Below are 20,353 nucleotides of genomic sequence, written 5' to 3'. Positions count from 1 at the left end.
AAATATCAAGTTCTTGGTTTTGATATTTTATAGTTATGTAAGAAAATAGTACTGGGGATGCTAAGAGAAAGGTGCACGGGTCTTTACACATTTGCTTGTAACCTCCTGTTCTGTATAATTATCTCAAAACACATTTTTAAATATTTTTTATTTATTTTTGAGAGAGAGAGAGAGAGAGAGAGAGAGAGACAGAGCACAAGCAGGAGAAGGACAGAGAGAGCGGGAGACACAGAATCTGAAGCAGGCTCCAGGCTCTGAGCTGTCAGCACAGAGCCCAATGTGGGGCTCAAGCTCACAAACTGCAAAATCATGACCTAAGCCAAATTCAGACATCTAACCGGCTGAGCCCCCACGCGCCCCTCTCAAAACAAATATAAAAGCAAGATGATTATGTAATTTCCCAAACATGTGTTCGAATGAAGGGTAAGAGTTCCCAGTGTGCAAACAGGAAGTGTTCCTCTTTCAGAATATCGGTTTCCCTTGCTACTGAAAAGTTCACTTCAGAAAACTTGCCTTTACTAAGACCTACATTAGTATCTGATTTTCAGATTCTTTTCATCAAAATGAAATCTAACGATGATTTTCACTTTTACAAAATACTCTTTACTTCCTTGCTTTATGTCCTTTCAGTTTACAAAAGGTTTTATAGGAACACTGTACTTTCAGATAACAAGGAAAACCTGTTTTTGTAATTCAACCTATAAATGTCATTCTTTTGGATTTACAGGATCGTCTTGGTCTCTATGATACCTATACTTATAGCTGCAGAAACACACTGAGGGTTTTTTGTTTGTCTGTTTTCAACACAACCAGAAGCCTTAGAACTAAAATTATCACAAATGTCACAGTTTGGCTATACCAGGATACCTAGGAAAGGGCAAGGAGGGCAGAAATCTCAAATAGAATAATAAGAATTTTAAAACTTCACCTACTCAGTATTTCTTCTGAGGAAGTTAAGTGATTGGTCTGAAAATTTTTAAGAGATATGAACAACTTTGTATCTGGGATTTCATTTCAAAGCTCCAATCTTTGAAAGCTTTAAGCTTTTCTTTCTACTTCCCATAAAGCTTTAAGCTTTTCCATATACTTCCACTGACTTGTCAATTTTACAAATGTGGCCAATGATCCATGAAAACCAAACAATTCACTGTAACACCATTTAAATAAGGAAGGGAAGCAAACAGTTATGTCACTTCAAACTGAGGAGACACAACCTCTGTTCCAATGAAACATGAAACTGCCAAATGGGAAGCCATTTAGTCACAGGTGCACAATATATGCAGTAAAATTTAGATTTTCTTATGACATATTTGAATGGAGAAGTGGATTTAATTTAGGATATTTTCATCACTGTTCTTTTTGTATCAGTTTTTAAAATTTTTATTTTTTATGTGTCTATGTACATACGTGCGTGTGTGAGAAAAAGAGCATGTGTGTTTTTCTCTCAGGTTCCAATATCTCATTTAAGACTTTAAAAATGCTTATAGGGTCTAGATTCTCTCTTATGGAGTCTGAAGTATAAATGATCTCATGTCTTTCCATCTATATTCCTTCTAGTCCTGTGGCTCTCTAGCTTGCTGCAGAATCACCCCATTTGTTCAAATAGATTTCTGTGCCTTCTTCCCATTGTTTCTGATTTATGAGGATTAGGATAGAGGCTGAGAATTTGTGTTTCCCACAATGTCTCTAGGTGATACAGACTCATCCTCATTCAGGATGAGGCTGTCTATACATGAAAAAATTAACTTTTCTAAAATGACAAAACATCATTTTAGGTCTTTCTCATTTATTGTCATTTTTTACTCAGTTTGACTTAGTTCATGATCTAACAAATTCCTAACATTGATTCCTCCAAAGCTTTGTTCAAAATTCAGTTACTTCAAGATGGCTACTCTGTTCCACATTTGAAAAGTAGGAAAATAATTTCAAAATACATTTTGCAAAATCTGTGCACTGAAGCCTATACACTGCAGTTAAAAAATTCACTGGGCCTTCTCCCAGTTTTAACCACCTTTCCTTTTGACACAATACCTAAATATTTGATTTGGTAGGGTCTAAATTGTGAAACCTGTTAGAATAACCCAAAGAATAAACAATCCAGGTGAGGGATAAGGATGGTAGTACCTCGTATTTATTAAGTCCCTAGTTTGTACCAAGGACTGTGCTAATCTAATGACATTATCTCATCTACTACCTAAAAACCTGTGAAAGTAATATTATCCCCATTCTACAGAAGTAGACACTGAGAGGGATTTTGTAGCCTATGGTACTGGTTAGAGATCAACGCTTGTGAAGGAAGGAGTAGGAAGCTGGATTGGATACAGGGAGAAGGTCAATGACAATGCAAGCCCAATGGAGTCTTTGCCAAACCGGCATGGGGATCTGGAGCAAGATTTGCTTGTCGCAGCGTCCCACTGGATTGCAATGGCTGGAAATTTTTGCCCACGCCTCATTGCAAGTGGGTATCCCTGGGAAGGGTAGGACCTCAGTCAAGGAGGCTTTGTTACTGAGGATGACCCTGAAGCATCTGACAGCTGAAGTGATCTACTGACTATGCCTCCTGTCTCTGTGCTGGGAGGGATATACTTTTTTGAAGGAGAATTTGGGTGTTCATCTTGAGTTTGCCACTCATGCGTCCAAGGACACAGTGATTGTCTCAGTGAATATTCAAGCTCAGGACTACCTGGTTCTTTTGATGATATACTTTGTTATTTTCTAAAATGTATTTGCTAAATATAGGTCTTCACTTTGTCTTGAGGAGTCTAATCATGACACCCACTGTGTTGTGTGACAATGCAACAGTGCCCTCTGGTACCACTGAATGATGTAGCAGTTTGTCCATACATGAAAGGTCTCCAAACTTCACTGTAATTTTGTCACCTGTCATCCTGTCAGCGTGCTGCATGAGTATGGAATTCATGAATAGTCCATTGCTTTTACCCAAGCTGCCATCATCCTTCATCCTGATGACTAAATCTCCTGATTGGTATTCCTGCTTCCATTCTTGCCCTCCTCCATCAACTAGATGGACAACGAAAACTTATTCGCGCCACACCTCTGCTCAAATATTTGAAAGAATTTTCTTCCCATGTGTGTATTTATGTATAAATATATAAATATATTTTTAATTATAATTATAAATATAAATAAATTTGCATATAATTTTACTCACGACACCATTTTTGTAGTGTGTAGTTGGTACATACATGCACAAATTGATCATTATCTGTCTCCCCTACTATAATTTCAGATTCTTCTTAAGTTTGAATTTGTCATGTTCACTCCAGAACAACCAGATTCTAAAAATGTGCTGGTTACCTGTTGAGTAATTACTAAATATTTGGTAAATAAATTGGATTAAAAAATAATTTCAGCAAAAAAAGTTATATAAGGATCAGAAAACTGATCTGGGTTCAAATTGTAGTTTCAAAACTTACCCATCTAGATAAATTACATCAAATTCTAAGCTTTTTTTCCATTTTAATTGGAGTTAATATATTTGGATGTGTAATGAAACGAAATAGCCTATCAAGAAGATGCTATGGAAAGGATAAGTAAGGCTAGATAATTGTCAAATTTAAATGTGTATTCCCATTACATTGCATGAATTATCAAAACTCTTTTCCCACAAAAAAACCCTCATCATTTGGAAAAATGTGTTTGCATGAATTATCTAATATACTGATTAAAGATGAAGTATTACTCTTTTGCACTTTTAAAAACTTGAATGGCATTTGCAACTACTGCATTATAACATATCCAACATGCTCTGGTACATATTTATGCTTTGTGTTTGACCAAGTGTGTGTCTTCAAGGTAGGCCCTATCTATCAAATTATCCTGAGAATGCTTGATATCCATGTGCCAGGCAGGCTGGTCTTCCCAACTTCTCCTCCTCAACACTCCATGCCTTGTGCACACTCACAGCCCTGGTTCACATTGCCTATTCTCTACACCTACTTTTGTTGTTCCTTCCCCGAAGGACTGTCATCATTCACCTGCTCCTTCCTACCTGGTCAGGATGCCACTCCATTCAGCATCTCCCTTCCTCAAAATGTTGCCAAGATTGATTTTTCCTGGTTTCCAACAACAATTGCACTTATGCATGTGTCATATCATTCAACATTTAGTTCTGTTGTTTAATACAATGTTGTACATCACATGCATTGATCCTTTCAGAAGAGAAAGTCCTTGAGGACAGAGACTGGCTTACTCATTCCTTTACTGTGTCCCCAAACTGCCACCGCTCTGCCAAGGGAAGTACATGCTTGACAAAAACTCTAAATAGATGTTTTTCTTAACACAGAAATTTCTGATCTCTACAGCTTTCATATGCCCCTCTCAATAAAGGAGTTGAACTATTTTCACTACGTAGATAACTGAAGAATAAACAAAGGTCTTTCATGTTTCCAGATCTGCATTCGAAGAGTTAGGCTGTGGAAAGCTGAGTTTCAAGACTTCAAACTGAGTATTAAGCTGCAATTAGACTGTCAGCACTGAAAGGTTTGTCATGGTCTACCTTCAGGATAAAACAGTTTGTGGTCTACAACAGATATAAAACTTTCCTAACCCAGCTTTCAGATCTTTGGGACTCACTCCATTTATAGCACCATTTTTACTCTGTAGAATTTTGCAAAAACAGAAAAAAGGCAGAAATTATTACATTCCACTCCCCAGTGTGACAGCAGAAGACCCAATAGGGAGAAAGGCCACGCAAGCTCAGGGACCTATTGAAGCCTAGGACTTTAAAAAGGGCTTTAGAATAGTCTGGCTGGACTCAGGACAAGATGCTGCCCCTGATTAGAGAACAGTGCCTTTCAGTAGTTTTGAGCACCATTTCCTTGCCCTTAATTTTCCTCACATTCTTCCCAACTCTGGCTATTACTGCCTTGTCCAGCTCCTTGCCCTGGAGCTCCTCACTCCACCTCCAAAGAGCTATTGTTCTGCTCCTTCCTGCTCCAGTAAAATGCAATTGCTTATCTTCTATCCTCTCAGGAGCATGCTAAGATCCTGAAATGAATATAACAAATTTCATGAAAAACAATAATGGTTTGCAGGCCCAAATTATAAAATAGTGACATTTTAAATCAGAGACACTGGACATGTTCTCACAGCCCTAACTAGCTATGTGACCTTGAGCAAGTCACATGTATTGAATGTATTGAAGTTTCAGATAACTCATAGGTAAATAGGTACCATAAAGGAGCCTACTTTGTGGCCTTATGGTAAAGATGAAATAAAATTATGTGTGCTAAGTGCCTGGCACAGAGTGTTGCAATACTAAACGCATCATCAGGATCAGTGTCAAAATGAATATTGTTCTCAGAGAAAATACTCAAAGTTAAACAGAGCGCTTCAATATATTTTCTTAAAGACGTCATTTATGATGAAGGACATCAGGCAACAAAACGTGTTTCTTTTTCTTGGTAAAAAGGGACTTGGAATTCACCAAGATGGATTCAAAATGTAGCCACCCACTCTACCACACAAGCATGATAAGAAGCAGCTGTTATCATCAGCACTTCCCTTTCAACCACTTTCTATGAGGAAGAAGAGCTGTCAAGTAAAAACCCTGCTTCTCTGCCTCCTAACACTGAACATAAGCACTAGCATGATTTCCTTCAGAAGCTTCCAGAGTTTAACATTATCACTCTAGGACTCTTCACAAAACTCCTTTGAGCTATAGATGATGCAGGTGTCAACATCTTTGTTTTGGGGGGAAAATGTGGAAAAAACCCAAAACTAAAATGGAGACCTATCCTTTAAAGACTGATGTAAGAAAAAGAGTACATGTGATCAGGGTTTTAGTCTTAAATTTGTCACTAACAGCAGTATTTTATTAAAATCAATTTCTATCAGTATACTTACTTCTCAAATATCCTCATCCATCAACTGCTTGCCTTACAACTACACGGGGCAGTTACAGGATTAAAATAAAGTGAGAATTGAAAGCATTTTGAAAAGGAAAAACCACTCTACAATTATAGGAACAATTATTTCTATCACAAACACCACAGCCAGAAGCCAAATTTGCATATCAACACTTCATTATTGGAGACATTGGTACATGAGCAGTTTTAAAAAGATTGTAATTTGAGTTTTCATGGTTTTTGCACTTTCTATGACTATCTTGTTTACTTGCTTTTATCTAAAAGGGAAAGTATGTCAAATCTGCTAAATTACTCAGCTTAATATTATTTTTTGTTATTTGTTTCAGTGATGTTTGTGATGCCTGTGAGTCACATCACTGCTAATCTGCAATTACCCAGGCTGAGACCGGGTATCTGTTGAACACCTTTGATCCTGGGAAAGCAGAAGCAGAGCCAGGATGGGGAGAGGAAAGCAAATGCCAGCCAGTGCTGGAATCATGGAGAGAAATCATTCTGCAGACAATGTGATTAACTTTTGCCTGAAGATGTTTCCCTCATGTTCTCAAATGTACTAGCTTACAAGAGTCACTTGTAGCTCTCTTGACTGGCATTCAATTAAAGGTTTATGTTTCCTAGAAATTCTGAGAAGTACAGTTAAATGTGGTCATGTAATCACTGATGGTATATTTGCATCTCAGGGTGCTCCCACATGTCATTTCCCACAAGTCCTAAAAGAAAATAAAAATGAAAAAAAAAAACCTAGAACCTCTCCACTCTTCAGAGGAGTATCTGAAGAGTTCACCACTAGACCTATACCTCTCTTTTTTTCTTTCCTTTTTGTCAAGTATCACAGAAGAGATTCATATTTCACTGGTGAGATAAACTTGAATTCCTATCTCATAGAAATGTAACCATGTCATACTAAACACTACTTTGGGGAAAAAAATAAAGCAATGCAGAAGAACAGGTACAGAGGAGACAAATATTATAGCTCCTAAAAAATAGTCAGCTGCCACTTTAGGATGCTTAGATTTTCAAGTCAGATATACAAAAAATGCCGCTACAAAAATGTACTGCACAAAATCGTAGAAATTTTGTTTCTGTATTAAAAATAGATTTATAAGCATTGGCTCCATATGAGATATTTTCACTTGAGAAAACTTAAAAGTCATCTGATACAAAAATACAAATATATTTAACACTTAAAGTAGGAGTAAACTGTTTTAGTGAAGATTCTAGCCTTAGAAAAAGAATTTACGAGGTTACTTTAAGAAGAATAAAAATTATTAATTGGAAACACACAAACTATTAAAATCCAGCTAAAATTTAAGGGCAGTTTAAATAAAGATAAAGTATCTAAAATTATAACTAAACCATTCAATTTAGGTAATTCAATTTACAAAAATTTGTTTTGCATGACTTAGTAATTTAACTTTATACAAAGTGAGTCATGACAATAGAATTGTGAGATGATTTGCCTGGCCCCTGAACTAGGTTTTGGTCATTTAATCTCTTTAGGAGTACTAAGGACAACTGAAGTATCATTACCCTGTAGAGATGAGGCCATCAGTTTGCCCATCAGGCCCTGAGAGTGTCTGATCAGATAAGAATAAATTATAATGAACCACAAGAAATCTGGTAAAGGATTGCAGTCTGTGGTTTCTGCGTTATCAGAAGCTAGCCATAGTTTCTGTATTGTCAATTTTGTTTGTTTGGAGAAAGGAACTGAGGATCACAATGATACAGTAGGGGCAGCTTGAAGCAGATTTATGGTATATGGAAGGTGTTTCTTATTCAACCTGAAAAGTAGTAGCTTCTGACTCTGGAAGGTAGGAGGAGTCCTATTTTGATTATCCATCACTGCATGAAAAATTACTCTAAAATATGATGGTTTAAACAACTCTATTTTATTTGCCTATGATTCTGTGGATCAGAAACCCAGACCAGGCTCAGCTGAGAGTTGTGTCTCTTCCATATGGATTGACTAGGTTATCTTATAAAGTTATAGTCAGATGGTAGCTGGTTCTAGAACATGATAAGTAGCTTTGCCCACATATGTGGTGCCTTGGCAGGAACTGCGGTGAGGCTGGATGTTGCTTTGTTCACATGGATCTCTCTAATGATTACATTGGTCTTTACATGGTAGCTGGATCTCAAGAGCAAGCATTTTAAGTGGCAAAGGTAGAATCTGCAGAACTCTTATGACTCTACCTCTATAGGTACACAGCATCATCTCTACTATACTCTATTGCCCAAAACAAATCATAGGGCCAGCCCAAATCTAAGGAGTGGGAAAACAGGAGGATTCCATCATCCTGATGGAATAAAGATACTGCAAAGTAGCATGTGGGATGGGATATATTGTAGTGGCTAACACAATCCACCAGAGATTTTAAAAGATTTTTTTTTTTTTTTTTTTTTTAGAAAATCACATGCGTCATTTCTTTCTCATAATTCTCAGTATGAACCTTGGAAAGCAGGCATACTTGGTATTACGTACTCTCGGAGTTAAAAGCAAACTGAAAAAAAAAATTTGGCACTCACCTGGCGGAACTGTTCTAGGTCAATTTTGTTACCCACCAGCACCAAGGGAATTTCATAGGTGTGGCGGACTTGAAAAATGAGCTCTTTAAACTTGGCAGCTTCCTGGAATGACTGGCGGTCAGTGACAGAGTAACAGATGATGAATCCCTCTCCACCTCGCATATACTGCTCCCGCATGGCTGTGAATTCTGCCTGTAGAAAAAGAACAAAATTGTTACAGAATTTAAGATAGTGAAGCCAACACATCAATAAAAGGTAAAAAGTAGATAAATTATGAGACCAAGTAGTTTGGGTAGAAATTTTTAAAAGTTTATTTCTGGGGGTTGCATATAGAAAAGCAGTATGGGGTCTAAACATGAAATCTGAAAGCTTTAAAGTGTTCAGAGTGTTGATATTTAATCATAGAAAATTTGATTCAAGAGATCTTGGGGGGAGAGATTTTAAATAGCAGGTTAACTAATGAACTCTCAGGGATTATGCACATCCTTTTAATAGCTTTCTACTTAATGATCTCGTTTTAGGAAAGGGAATCTAATTTTGTGTACTCTGAACATTCAAACCTAGAGGAAATAATTTTCTCCTCAAAAAGATGAAAAGAAACACAAGTTTAACTTTGATTATCCTTGCGAATGGAGGAAGCTATTAGCACAGATAATCTAAGACCCAGTTTATGTGTTTGGGTTTTCTTAGCTTTGTCTCCTGAGGGGCATCAACAAAGGGAACTTGTTGGCTGAGTCATGGGTCCCTTTCCAAGTTCTGTTCACTCTTACATCCTCTTCTTTCTCTGCAGGGAGAAATATACTGCTGTCCCAACCTGGGAGACACTGCTGTATTAGTTTTTCATGTTGCAGCCCACCTGACCTACAATTTCCAGGCAACTTAAAATTCTGCATTTGGTCTGAGCTGCAATACAAAACATTCCTTTTAATCTAAATATCGGTTTTCATTCACTGTTATTCTGTGAATCCATGGTTAAAATCACAAGGGCTAGTTAGATACATGCAATGGGAAGTATAAAAATTAGATCCTGGCTATGGAACAAGCCATATTCAACAATAAAAGAACACAAGAATATATTGTGACTCGGAATGTTTGTGAAATAAGTCCTCAAAGAAAGGAAGGATCCCATGATCTTGAGCTATATTTGAAGACTTTGCAGAGATGGGAATTCTTCACCCAGTGAACTATTTATAAGAATTACTAAAATGCCTTTTTTAGAGTAATTGTTGAAATAAATGTTAATTTGATTTAACATGGCTTGACTTTTGAAGGGTAGGAGCATTTACATAGATCCAAAAATTTTGGGAAACTGAGGTGCTTATGAGTGTAGAGAGGGTAATAAAGTTAATAGGTCCTGAGTTAGTGGGTGAATCTTTTTGAATCAACATGGGTTGGGTACAAACAGTATCACTGGGTTTAATCTATCATTAAAGTTTTAAGAACTTGACTGGTGGCCACTACAAATTAGTTTAAGACAGCAATTTATAAAGTCAGGATATAGAATTTTACTTTATCTCTGCTGAGTTTTATATACTAGTTAAATTTTCTTATATTCAAATTGATTAAAATTATTTTAGAGTGGGGAAAAACGAACAAATTAAAAAAGTTCTAAGAACTTGAGCCCAGAAAGGAAAAATAAAAGACTTATCCAAGGATTAACAGCCAGCTGATGTGGAATTAGTTTGAATAACTTATCTTCTCTGATTCGTACTATCACCATTTACTTAGTACTAAAGTTTATTTAAACTCAATTCTAAATTTCACCATGTGAGTGTAATGCACTAACATGGGAGAAAAAAAATCCTTTGGGCCTGTTTCTTCATCTGTAAGATAAGGTTGACTTATAAAAGTTCTGGTGTCCCTCACAGTTCTGGCCTTCTCTAATTCTTTTTATTTTTTTTTTAATTTTTATTTATTTTTGAGAGGGAGAGAGAGGCAGGGTGTGAATGAGGGAGGGAAAGACACACACACACACACACACACACACAGAATCCAAAGCAGGCTCCAGGCTCTGAACTGTCAGCACAAAGCCTAATGCGGGTCTCGAACCCATGAACCATGAGATCATGCCTTGAGCTGAAGTTGGTTGCCTAACTGACTGAACCACCCAGGCACCACTGACATTCTCTAATTCTGATAATGCTTTGCCTCAGTCAGAATCCCACAGTTGATGTGGATTGACTAGAGACCTATGGACTTAAATTGTTAAATGAGGTTTCTCCAACTTATAATTACATTTTTTAAATAGAAATGATACAATTACCATAGAAGTATACATGATATTTAAGGATTTATTACATCAGTGTATATGATCAAAACAAGAAAAGTACAAACTAAACCAGAAGAAATTTATCTTACACTTTGCAGTTCATTGTATTTGCCAATTACTATCGTTAAGCATTAAAATTGTTTATTTTAATTGTCTGTTAAAAAATAACCCACACTCGGGGCGCCTGGGTGGCGCAGTCGGTTAAGCGTCCGACTTCAGCCAGGTCACGATCTTGCGGTCTGTGAGTTCGAGCCCCGCGTCAGGCTCTGGACTGATGGCTCAGAGCCTGGAGCCTGTTTCCGATTCTGTGTCTCTCTCTCTCTCTGCCCCTCCCCCGTTCATGCTCTGTCTCTCTCTGTCCCAAAAAATAAATAAACGTTGAAAAAAAATTAAAAAAAAATAACCCACACATTGCAAATATTCAAGAGGTACAGAAGTATATAAAATTTAATTTTCTTATCACAAACTCCCAGGTTTCTTTCCCAAATGCATGACAGCTAATAGTGTCTTTACCCTTACAGAAATAGTCTATGGACACATAAGCAAAGACCTCCACATTCCACCTTTACACACTTCTTATTCTCAAATGGGCTCATGGTATATATAATTTTTACTTTTAACCTTAATTAAGATTTAATATCCTTAATACACCTTGGAGATCATTCCATATAAGCACAGGTAAGTATTATTTGCCATGAATGTATCATAAGTCCTTTAATGCATGTACCATAATTTATGTAACTAGTTGCCAATGAACAGGTATTTAGAGGCCTTCGTTTTATTCCTATTACCAACTATGCTGCAATATAGATTCTTAAACATCCATGTTGCACAGATGTATATCTGAGAAGTAGTATTGCTAGATGAGAGAGAACACACATTTTTACTTTTTAGAAATAGTACCAATCTCACCACTAAAGATGTCATAACAATAACTCTTTCCAACATTATGTAGAAGTACCTGTTTCTCCTCATTCTCACCAATGCCACTTATCAAATTTTTCTACCTTTGACAAATTTTAGGGTACAAAATAGAATCTTGTTTCTTTCATCTGTATTTGTATGAGAGTCATATTGAGCATCTCCGAGGTTTTTTATCTATTTACAAATTCTCTTCTAGATATGTTTTATTTTTGAGTATTTTTTTTTGTACATTTGGACTAGAGAAGGTTATTTCTATGTGAGACAAAAGAAAAAAAACCAATACATTTGAGTACATCGTAGAGGAAAGACTGATAAATTTGAATAAATCCAACAACCTATTAGACAGTCAAAGGACTGGAAAGTAAAATTCACAGAACAATATTGGATGAACGAGTGAGTGAATATCCAATTGTTCTGGTTAACTAGACTCAAAATCACATATATGTTATATTAATGGACCCACCAGTCCTCCCATCTGATGTGAATTAAAGTCTCTAGGTATGAGGTTATAGCATTAGTATTTTATTTTATTTTATTTTTTTTTTGTATTCTAGGAAAATTTTTATTGAGCTCATAAACATTTTGTTTTTGTATGTCTGCCCCATGTTAAGGGATGACTGCTTTTGTAAATTTGTACTCATTAAATGTCATTTTTTTTATTTTATATATGAAATTTATTGTCAAATTGGTTTCCATACAACACCCAGTGCTCATCCCAAAAGCTGCCCTCTTCAATACCCATCAACCACCCACCCCACCCTCCCACCCTCCATCAACCCTCAGTTTGTTCTCAGTTTTTAAGAGTCTCCTATGCTTTGGCTCTCTCCCACTCTAACCTCTTTTTTTTTCCTTCCCCTCCCCCATGGGTTCCTGTTAAGTTTCTCAGGATCCACATAAGAGTGAAACCATATGGTATCTGTCTTTCTCTGTATGGCTTATTTCACTTAGCATCACACTCTCCAGTTCCATCCACGTTAGCATTAGTATTTTAAAGAGCTCCTTGTTTGATTTTGCTTTGCATCTAGATGTAGAGGTTTATAACTGTGTTTGTGTTCAAACTGGTCTTTATAATGTGAGCACAGGACCTGGCAAGCACAGTACATACTTGCCTCCTATGTCTGTTACTCAGAGTATGCCCTCTAACAAATCACCTAACCCCTCAGTGCCTCAATATTCTTGTCAAAAGGGATTAGGACACACACTTAACCCACCTTACTGGGCTGTAGAAAGGATCAAATGAAAGAACAAATGTGAAAATGCTTTGATCAATTTTTAAAATACAATACAAATTAAGCCTATGATTATCTCTGGTACAAATCCTGCAGAATAGAACCTTTCACTGGGAGAACAGTCATGAAATCCTCTTTTAGCTGCATTAAATATAAATGTGGAAGCATTTATCAAATATGCTTAATTGGAAAACTAAGGTGTGTTTTTTTTTTCCAAAAAGGAGAATCTTTCCACCGATAAAACAGATATAATTAAGCTCTCCCAATGAACGAGGAGGATACTTTCCATTTAGCTGATCTTATCCATATGAACTCTTCATAGCATATATAGGTTTTACTTAAAGATGCACTGGAGGCTGGTGGGGAACAGAAAGTTGAGCAGAATCTTTACAGCTATTATCAACTTAATAATATATGATAACTGAAATCACTTTATAAAAAAATGCTATGTTCAACATGTTGCTTCCGTCTTTATTCACCCATGAATTAAAGATCTCTGTGCTTTATGTTCTGTGTATCCTGAATGTTAATATCTTCTTCATTTGCTTCTTGCTATAAACGAAACTTGTTGGTTAATTATTCAGGAGCATTACCAGATTCCATTTGCTATCCATAACCAGCAAAATATCTATGAAACAGACCTACTATGTAAAATGCTGCAAACATAACCATTTCTAATATTTTCCAACTATTCTGAGTAAAATGTTGTAGCTTCATCAGTTCCCCTTGATAGGTTTTCTTCTATTAAAATAGTGTGAGAATTCTCTTTATTCTGAACATGAAGTATTTTGATTAATCAAGTGCTTTCTAGCACAAAACACACATACCACGGTCAACACTGGTTGCCATACTCATGATAATGACATTCCCACGCCTAACTTATCTTTCTAGTACACAAAAAGTAAATGAAAAAAAATAAATCATTCACGCAGCTGACACTATGCCAAATGGTCAGATACGTAAACTAACAAAAAAACTTATGGCCCTGTCCAGGCTGGGGAAACATAACTAGACCAGGAGAAAACAAATGAAGAACAATTAAGGACTACATGAACCATGGAGATTTAGAGAAAGGCAAGGGCAGTTTGCAGGAGGAGGGCAAAGAAGGATTGGTGGAAAAAATGAGATGGGTTAGTTTTTTCTTAAAGTTGTCAACTGTAAAGGGCTCCTCAGCTTTCTTGCAACTCTACTTCCAAAGATTATGTACTGTTACCCTTAAATAACTTTTCATGATCCAAATTCAGCATTTGCATGGCACTTAAACATCAAATGCCTGCATACCAGTCCACAATTCAGTTTTTGGAGGCTGTCGGAGGAGCAAAGTATTTGTTGCTTTTGTTTGTATTTTTAGAGAAGGAATGAAAAAATGAAACTATCAAAGTGATCAAAGTGTAGGTATCATAAATTTGCTATAATTGATGCAAAGTACCAAGATTGAAATCAATACTAATGGTGGTTCTTCAGTCTCAACTTGATGCCTTCAGGTGGCTAAGATTGTTCAATTAAAACTAACAAAGAGCCTTTCTAAATGCTGGTAGTAAATTGTCAAGGATTGTATCCAAAAGGCAAAATATAATTAATGAATTTATACTATTTTGTAGTTTTCAGAGAATATAGCCATCTCCATTATAAATTTGTCTATCCTTGTCTTTCAATATTTGACACTCATGTACTTTCAAGAATGCACTAAATCATGGAATACTGCCTAACTCATTCACCAAATATTTTTGAGTATTTACATGTGTCAAATTTGAGATGACTTAATACATATAACAAAAATATGAGTAAATATGGAAAAGAAAAAATAGAAATTAGAACACTCAAACCAAGATAAAATGCTTTGATCTGCAAATTTGACTTAACTTCTAGACAACCAAAGCTACACTGCGAACATGATCAATGCCATCACTTTTGTGGTCAACAACAACATACTCATGTGTCAGGTGACATGAGTCTCTCCCTGAGCACTTAGAGCTGAATGCAGTTTCTCTTATGGGGTTTCAAATGGGACAATACCCTCAATGTCAACAGGATCTGCAGTAGTAGGTTTTCTAAGAGTAAGTCTGTGTTTTTCAACTTAAGTTTCACAAAAAATTTTGTAGATTTACTCAATGATACTGCTGAAACACTCAAATAAGATCATGGAAAAGCTGTTTTGTAGAAAATACAACATGTTAAGATTGAGGAAGATAGTTAAAAATATTTTGATTTTAATGCTGAAAAACTAAGAAGTTCCTAGAATCTTATATGGCATGCAACACTGGAGGATTTATACTACCTAAAATCTGGATATAACAAATATTACTCCCATATGTAAAGTTCTTACCTCAGTGCAACTCAAAATAAATGCTGAGGTTGCAATGCAAACTACATAATTCATGGGGCCCAGTGCAAAATGAAAATGTGGGGACTTTTTCAAAAATTAAGCATTTCAAGATAGCAACAGTAGGGCATTAAACCAAGTACAGGACATTTTCATCATGGAGCCCTAGGTGATTGCACAGATTCCTGGCCCATGAAGCCAGCCCTATTAGCATGGTAGAACCAGAAAAGAGTAGCCAAGAATACATGTGAGAATAACTCGAAAGAGAGGGTCCCTGGGCAGGTCTGTCAGAGGAAGGGGCAGTGGCAATTGTGTTCGGACATTAATTCATTACTGAAGTTTCCTGGCCCCAGTGAGGGACACAAGACTGGACAATGATAGATGTACAGGGTGGGAAGAAATGTGGGATTGGAGAAAAATTGAGGGATATGTGGTAGGGGACTGAAATATGTACTCCATATGGAAAATGTTATTACAGAAAGAGACATGAGTGTGGCTTACTCAAAGGGGTGACATGTTCCTGTTGTTGAATGAAGTCACATTCTGGAAAGCCCAGATAACCTGGTTTCAGATTTGATGTGATAGGAAATGAAGAACTCAAGATAATTTTTTAAAGGAGGAAATTAATGTAGCCCTATTTCAGTAGGATTGATCTGGCAACAGGAGTAAAGGAGAAAAGAGAAGTTAAAGGCAGAGAAAAATTTTTGAAGGCTTTTACAGTAATCCTGAAGTGTTTTTCCATGGAGGAAAAATAAAAGGGAAAACACTTGAATGAGAGATTGAAAAACAGAGAAATGGAGAGAAGAAAAATATTTCTGACATTTCAAGGAATAAAAAAAGAAAGACTTGATGCCCACCAGTTTGGGAATGAGAGAGAAGAAATGGAAAAATGCTATTGATGGTTCTATCAATTATACCAGGCAATTATACCAGGCAATATGCTGGACTTTTGCACATGCTCCAACTCATTATTAGCTCCCACATTAGATATGGGGAAAAAAGGAAATTATAGAGATACTAAATGATACGGCTCAAGACCTACAGATACTAATTAGGAAATTAGAGAGACATCATACCACACTTCCTCTCCAAAGAAAGGAAGAATTAAATATAGCTCTAGTTTTTGTAGCTCTGGAGGCCGGACAGCTGCAGAAGTAGTAACAGGAAAAAGTGGATTGAGAAAGTAAATAACTTAAAGGTATTTTGTCTCATACAGAAGTGCACCTGTCTAGTTAGAGATGACACTAGATATCTGAAAGGAACTGTCCACAAGTAACTAGAAATCTGGTTTATAGGAAAGAATAACAACTAAATGGGAGAGGTCTGAAAGCCACCATCAGGGGACACATCTTTTGGATTGACCAAAGGGCCAAGAATTCGAGTGTAAAGCCGACTAGTCTGGATCAGTTTGCAGGGACCAGGAATATTTTCACCATTTTTTTTTAAATCTGGAGCTTTGTCACATTGAGAGTATATTTATCTATTGTAAAGGAAATTTTATGAAAACAGTTTTTGACAGCTATTTTTCTAGTTTAATTTACTTCTTGCCAGACATGCTCAGTACTTAAGCTTTGTTTGTGCACTTGCAACTCTTTGTATTGTAATTCATATGCTTCACTCTCATTCCCAACACTAGACTAAACTACCTGAGGACTATTCAGCATTGTATTTTCCAAAGCATTAGGGACCATGCCTGGATCAGAGCCCAATTGATAATTATATTATCATTTGGTTAATTACTTGAAGCTAAATGTTTTTAAGTGATGTTACTATTCCCTGGGTGATGTACATTTAGGAAGAGGCTAGAGGATGAAGACAAAAAGAAAAGGAATCAAATCTCTAAACTAAATGGATAAGATTTTTAGTTACTCATTCCTGTACATGTAAGGCCAGATCTAGTTTAACTTTTAGGTAAACATATATTCCACTGAATTCTGCATCAATTAAAAAGTAATTTAATGTTCCTTATCTCATTCTCTACCTTCAATCATTTGTCTTGTTCTAAGAAGAAAGGATGATTCATGTAGTCTTCAGATGCATCAAATTTCTTTCCCATAGAAGTCTGTTTGCTTTTCCCCCATCTGTTTGATTTGTATTTCCTCAAAGACGCAGTTTCATGACTGCCTCTGGTGGTACAAATCCACTAAAAGATTTCTCATCACAGCTGGTTTCCTGTTTATGTTGGAGGTCACTCATACTGGGAGCTGCTTTCCTGCTGATAAAACCTACAGGAGAGCATCTTGGAAGAAGACAGTGTACCTGTGTTATGAAAGGATTTCATCCATTGCATTTTAGTCTTTCTCAATGTGATACTGAAATGATGATCCCAACAAAAACACAGTGAACAAGAAAACCCACCTGACAAAATTGCATTTGCTAATTGACTTAAGGCATGTGGTAGGATACTACTCTAAAGAAAAATTGTGATATCTGCAAGATATATATAGTATCTATTTACGAAAATATGTCCTATATAGGTCACATGCTCAAACAAGCTTATCACACAAAGTAATTCATGTTTCCATAGCTGAATGGCAAAAATAAATTACTCTTTAGTTACTTCCAAGGTAAAAAGCAAATCATCTGGCATTGTAATACAATAATTTGTCTCTAGATAACTTAAATTTTAGAATCGTATTGAGAAGATGGCACATTCTCACCATACAAATGGGGAAAAGACACCCAGAGATGTATTGTCCTCCATAATATCATAATTACAGTGACAAGGATTCTTTCTTTGACCAAATTCTTCTTAGGCTCCCCTGAACTTATCAACTAGGTATCAACTTTTAAGCTTCTGTGTCTCTACATTGTCAAGTTTTAGCAAGACTTCTGCTAAGTTGATTTAACTAGAATTTCCCAATATCCTATCTCATCATCCTCACTATCTAATTAGAGTCCGTAACTTCTACTGTCCTCCAGGTGATGTCTGATCACCCTGGCCTGCCTTCATTTAAGAATCCTACTTTGTTTGGTTGAGCCTGAACTCCCCTATCTCCTAAAGTTTCTTCTTAGCAATTTCCCATCTACTGATTCCCCACTCTGTTCTTTAGCTTTAAAGTCTCACTTGTCCATGCTGTATTCAGAATTGAGCCTGGTTATGTGTGAAGGGCCCCTTTCCCCATTACAATATTCCTGAATATAACCTATTTTCCTTTTACCACTTTAACTTTCCAGCTCTGTTTTGCCTTCAACAACGAGGCAGAGATTGCAGGGTTCCTGATCCTTGTAAAGTACTAGCTATATCTTACCTTCCAGTTTAGTTACAACCTCCTGTGTTGCTGCTCTAACCCTAGGCTCTCTTTTCCAATCAATCCATCATTCATTTATTTCCCTGTCCAACTAATCTTCTTTAAGCACTATAGATTCATTATGTAGCTCATCTGCCTCCCAAGGTCCAATGGTTATCCATTTGCTTTCACATCAAATCTATACTTATCTGCCTGATTTTAAGACCTTATATAATCTGATATCATGCTGCCTATCCACTTTTATCTCCAATTAATCCCGAATATGCACTCTCTGCTGTAATGGGGTCACTTCCTTCAATGTTTTGATCATATTAGTTTTCTCCTCTCCTAATTGTGCCTTCATGTTCATTGTTCCCCACACTTGAACTTTTTCTAGCTAATAGAGATTTTAGTGATTATTGACTGCAATTCTTTTACTCTGCAGATGAGAAAATCTGGGCCCACAAAAGTAGTGATGTCATCATTTTTTCATGCCAGGTCAGAAAAACTAGTCTTCTAATCTCTTTTATATTGTTGGAAAGCCAATTTTCATCTTCAGTGACCTGAGTACATACTTTTGTATCTATTATTTGTATTTTTATTGTATTGTATTGTATTATTTGTATGTGTTATTGTTTTCTATATTTTCCTCACTTATAAACTTCAAAATTTAGCAATTAATTGTTTCTCACTATTATTTGAGTTAGATTTGTGTCATCAAGTATATTTTAAGTATTTTGAGAGTCATCATCAAGGCTTAAACTCTTTTTAATGTTTATATTGCCCACATTTTGGATATATGAAAACTTCAATCAAATTGCTGCTGTTTGAATGGCTGCCATTTCAGATAAATTATGTTTTTTCTACATTGAATGAATATTTCTGGAACAGACATAATAAGCAAAGTAGTGATGTCATTACTACTTTTAGAACTACAGGGGTGTAGTACTACGGGAGTGTGTTAAAAAGACTTACAGACACATTTTCCTTGATCAGTCTTAAAATTTAGAGGAAAAAGTTCTAAAATTTTATACTTTAAAAAATGTTATTTTCAGAGAGAGCACCAGTAGGGAGGGACAGAGAGACAGAGAGAGAGAGAGAGACAGAGAAGAGAGAATACCAAGGAGGCTCCACAGTGTCAGTGTGGAGCCAAATCAACAGTTGGATGCTCAACCTACTGAGCCACCCAGGTACCCCTAAAATTTTATATTTTTAAGGAACATGTCTACACAAGAAAAATCAGGACAATTTTTGCTCTGTCAGCCAATATCCCCTGTTTAAAAAGTTGCCACCTTGTAACCAACATATAAAAATAACTGAATATACTAAAATTATTTGCCCTGAATTATTTCAACTTCCTACAGTAACTGTTCTTACAAGATAACTTGGTTACATGAGCATAATTGTGCTTCATTTTATTTTTAAATCTCAGTGAGTTTCTCAATGTGTTCCTAAAAACAAAATAACTTTGTAATTCTAGTTTGGTAATTTTAGAATCATTTTCATGTAGCTATTTGAAATGCAATAATTAAAAATTACACATTGACTATAAGAAAATGATATGAAAAAGATAATGAGGAGAGTTGCATTTTGAAACTATTAACATGGGTTACTTTCATCATGTTGTCTGTGAGATGCCCCAAAATTGATTTGGTGGAGAAGATGATAGTTCTTATGAATTTTAAATTGCATAATAAAAGAGAATAGATATTAATATATGCTTATATAATATATATTAAAAGAATGCAGTTCATTGCCTAGTCCATATAAAAATTTAGGACATTTTCTGAACCCATCTCTATTGCAGTGATATTTAAAAATTAGAAATTTCCTGTTCAAAATGCTCCCTCAAATATGCAATTGTAATACCAGATTTTAAATACATCTATAGTATCTTTGGAAAACAAAATGATGGCAACAGTACCTCAAAATTTATAAAAGATAAAAGATGAAAGCAGAAACGT

The 20,353-nt window shown here is 36.0% G+C and overlaps 1 protein-coding gene across 1 annotated transcript in view; it reads right to left on the bottom strand.

The window, feature by feature from the left end:
* The window catches only part of RIT2 (Ras like without CAAX 2), a 354,435-nt gene that overhangs the window by 178,638 nt on the left and 155,444 nt on the right, over positions 1–20,353 (bottom strand). Inside the window, exon 2 of the mRNA XM_030335808.1 lies at positions 8,415–8,606. Coding sequence (XP_030191668.1) covers positions 8,415–8,606 — 192 coding nt within the window. The remainder of the gene's footprint in view (positions 1–8,414; positions 8,607–20,353) is intronic.

Source organism: Lynx canadensis, chromosome D3 (genome assembly GCF_007474595.2).
Source record: "Lynx canadensis isolate LIC74 chromosome D3, mLynCan4.pri.v2, whole genome shotgun sequence".
Lineage (NCBI taxonomy): Eukaryota > Metazoa > Chordata > Mammalia > Carnivora > Felidae > Lynx > Lynx canadensis.
This window is presented reverse-complemented; position numbering and strand designations above follow the sequence as displayed.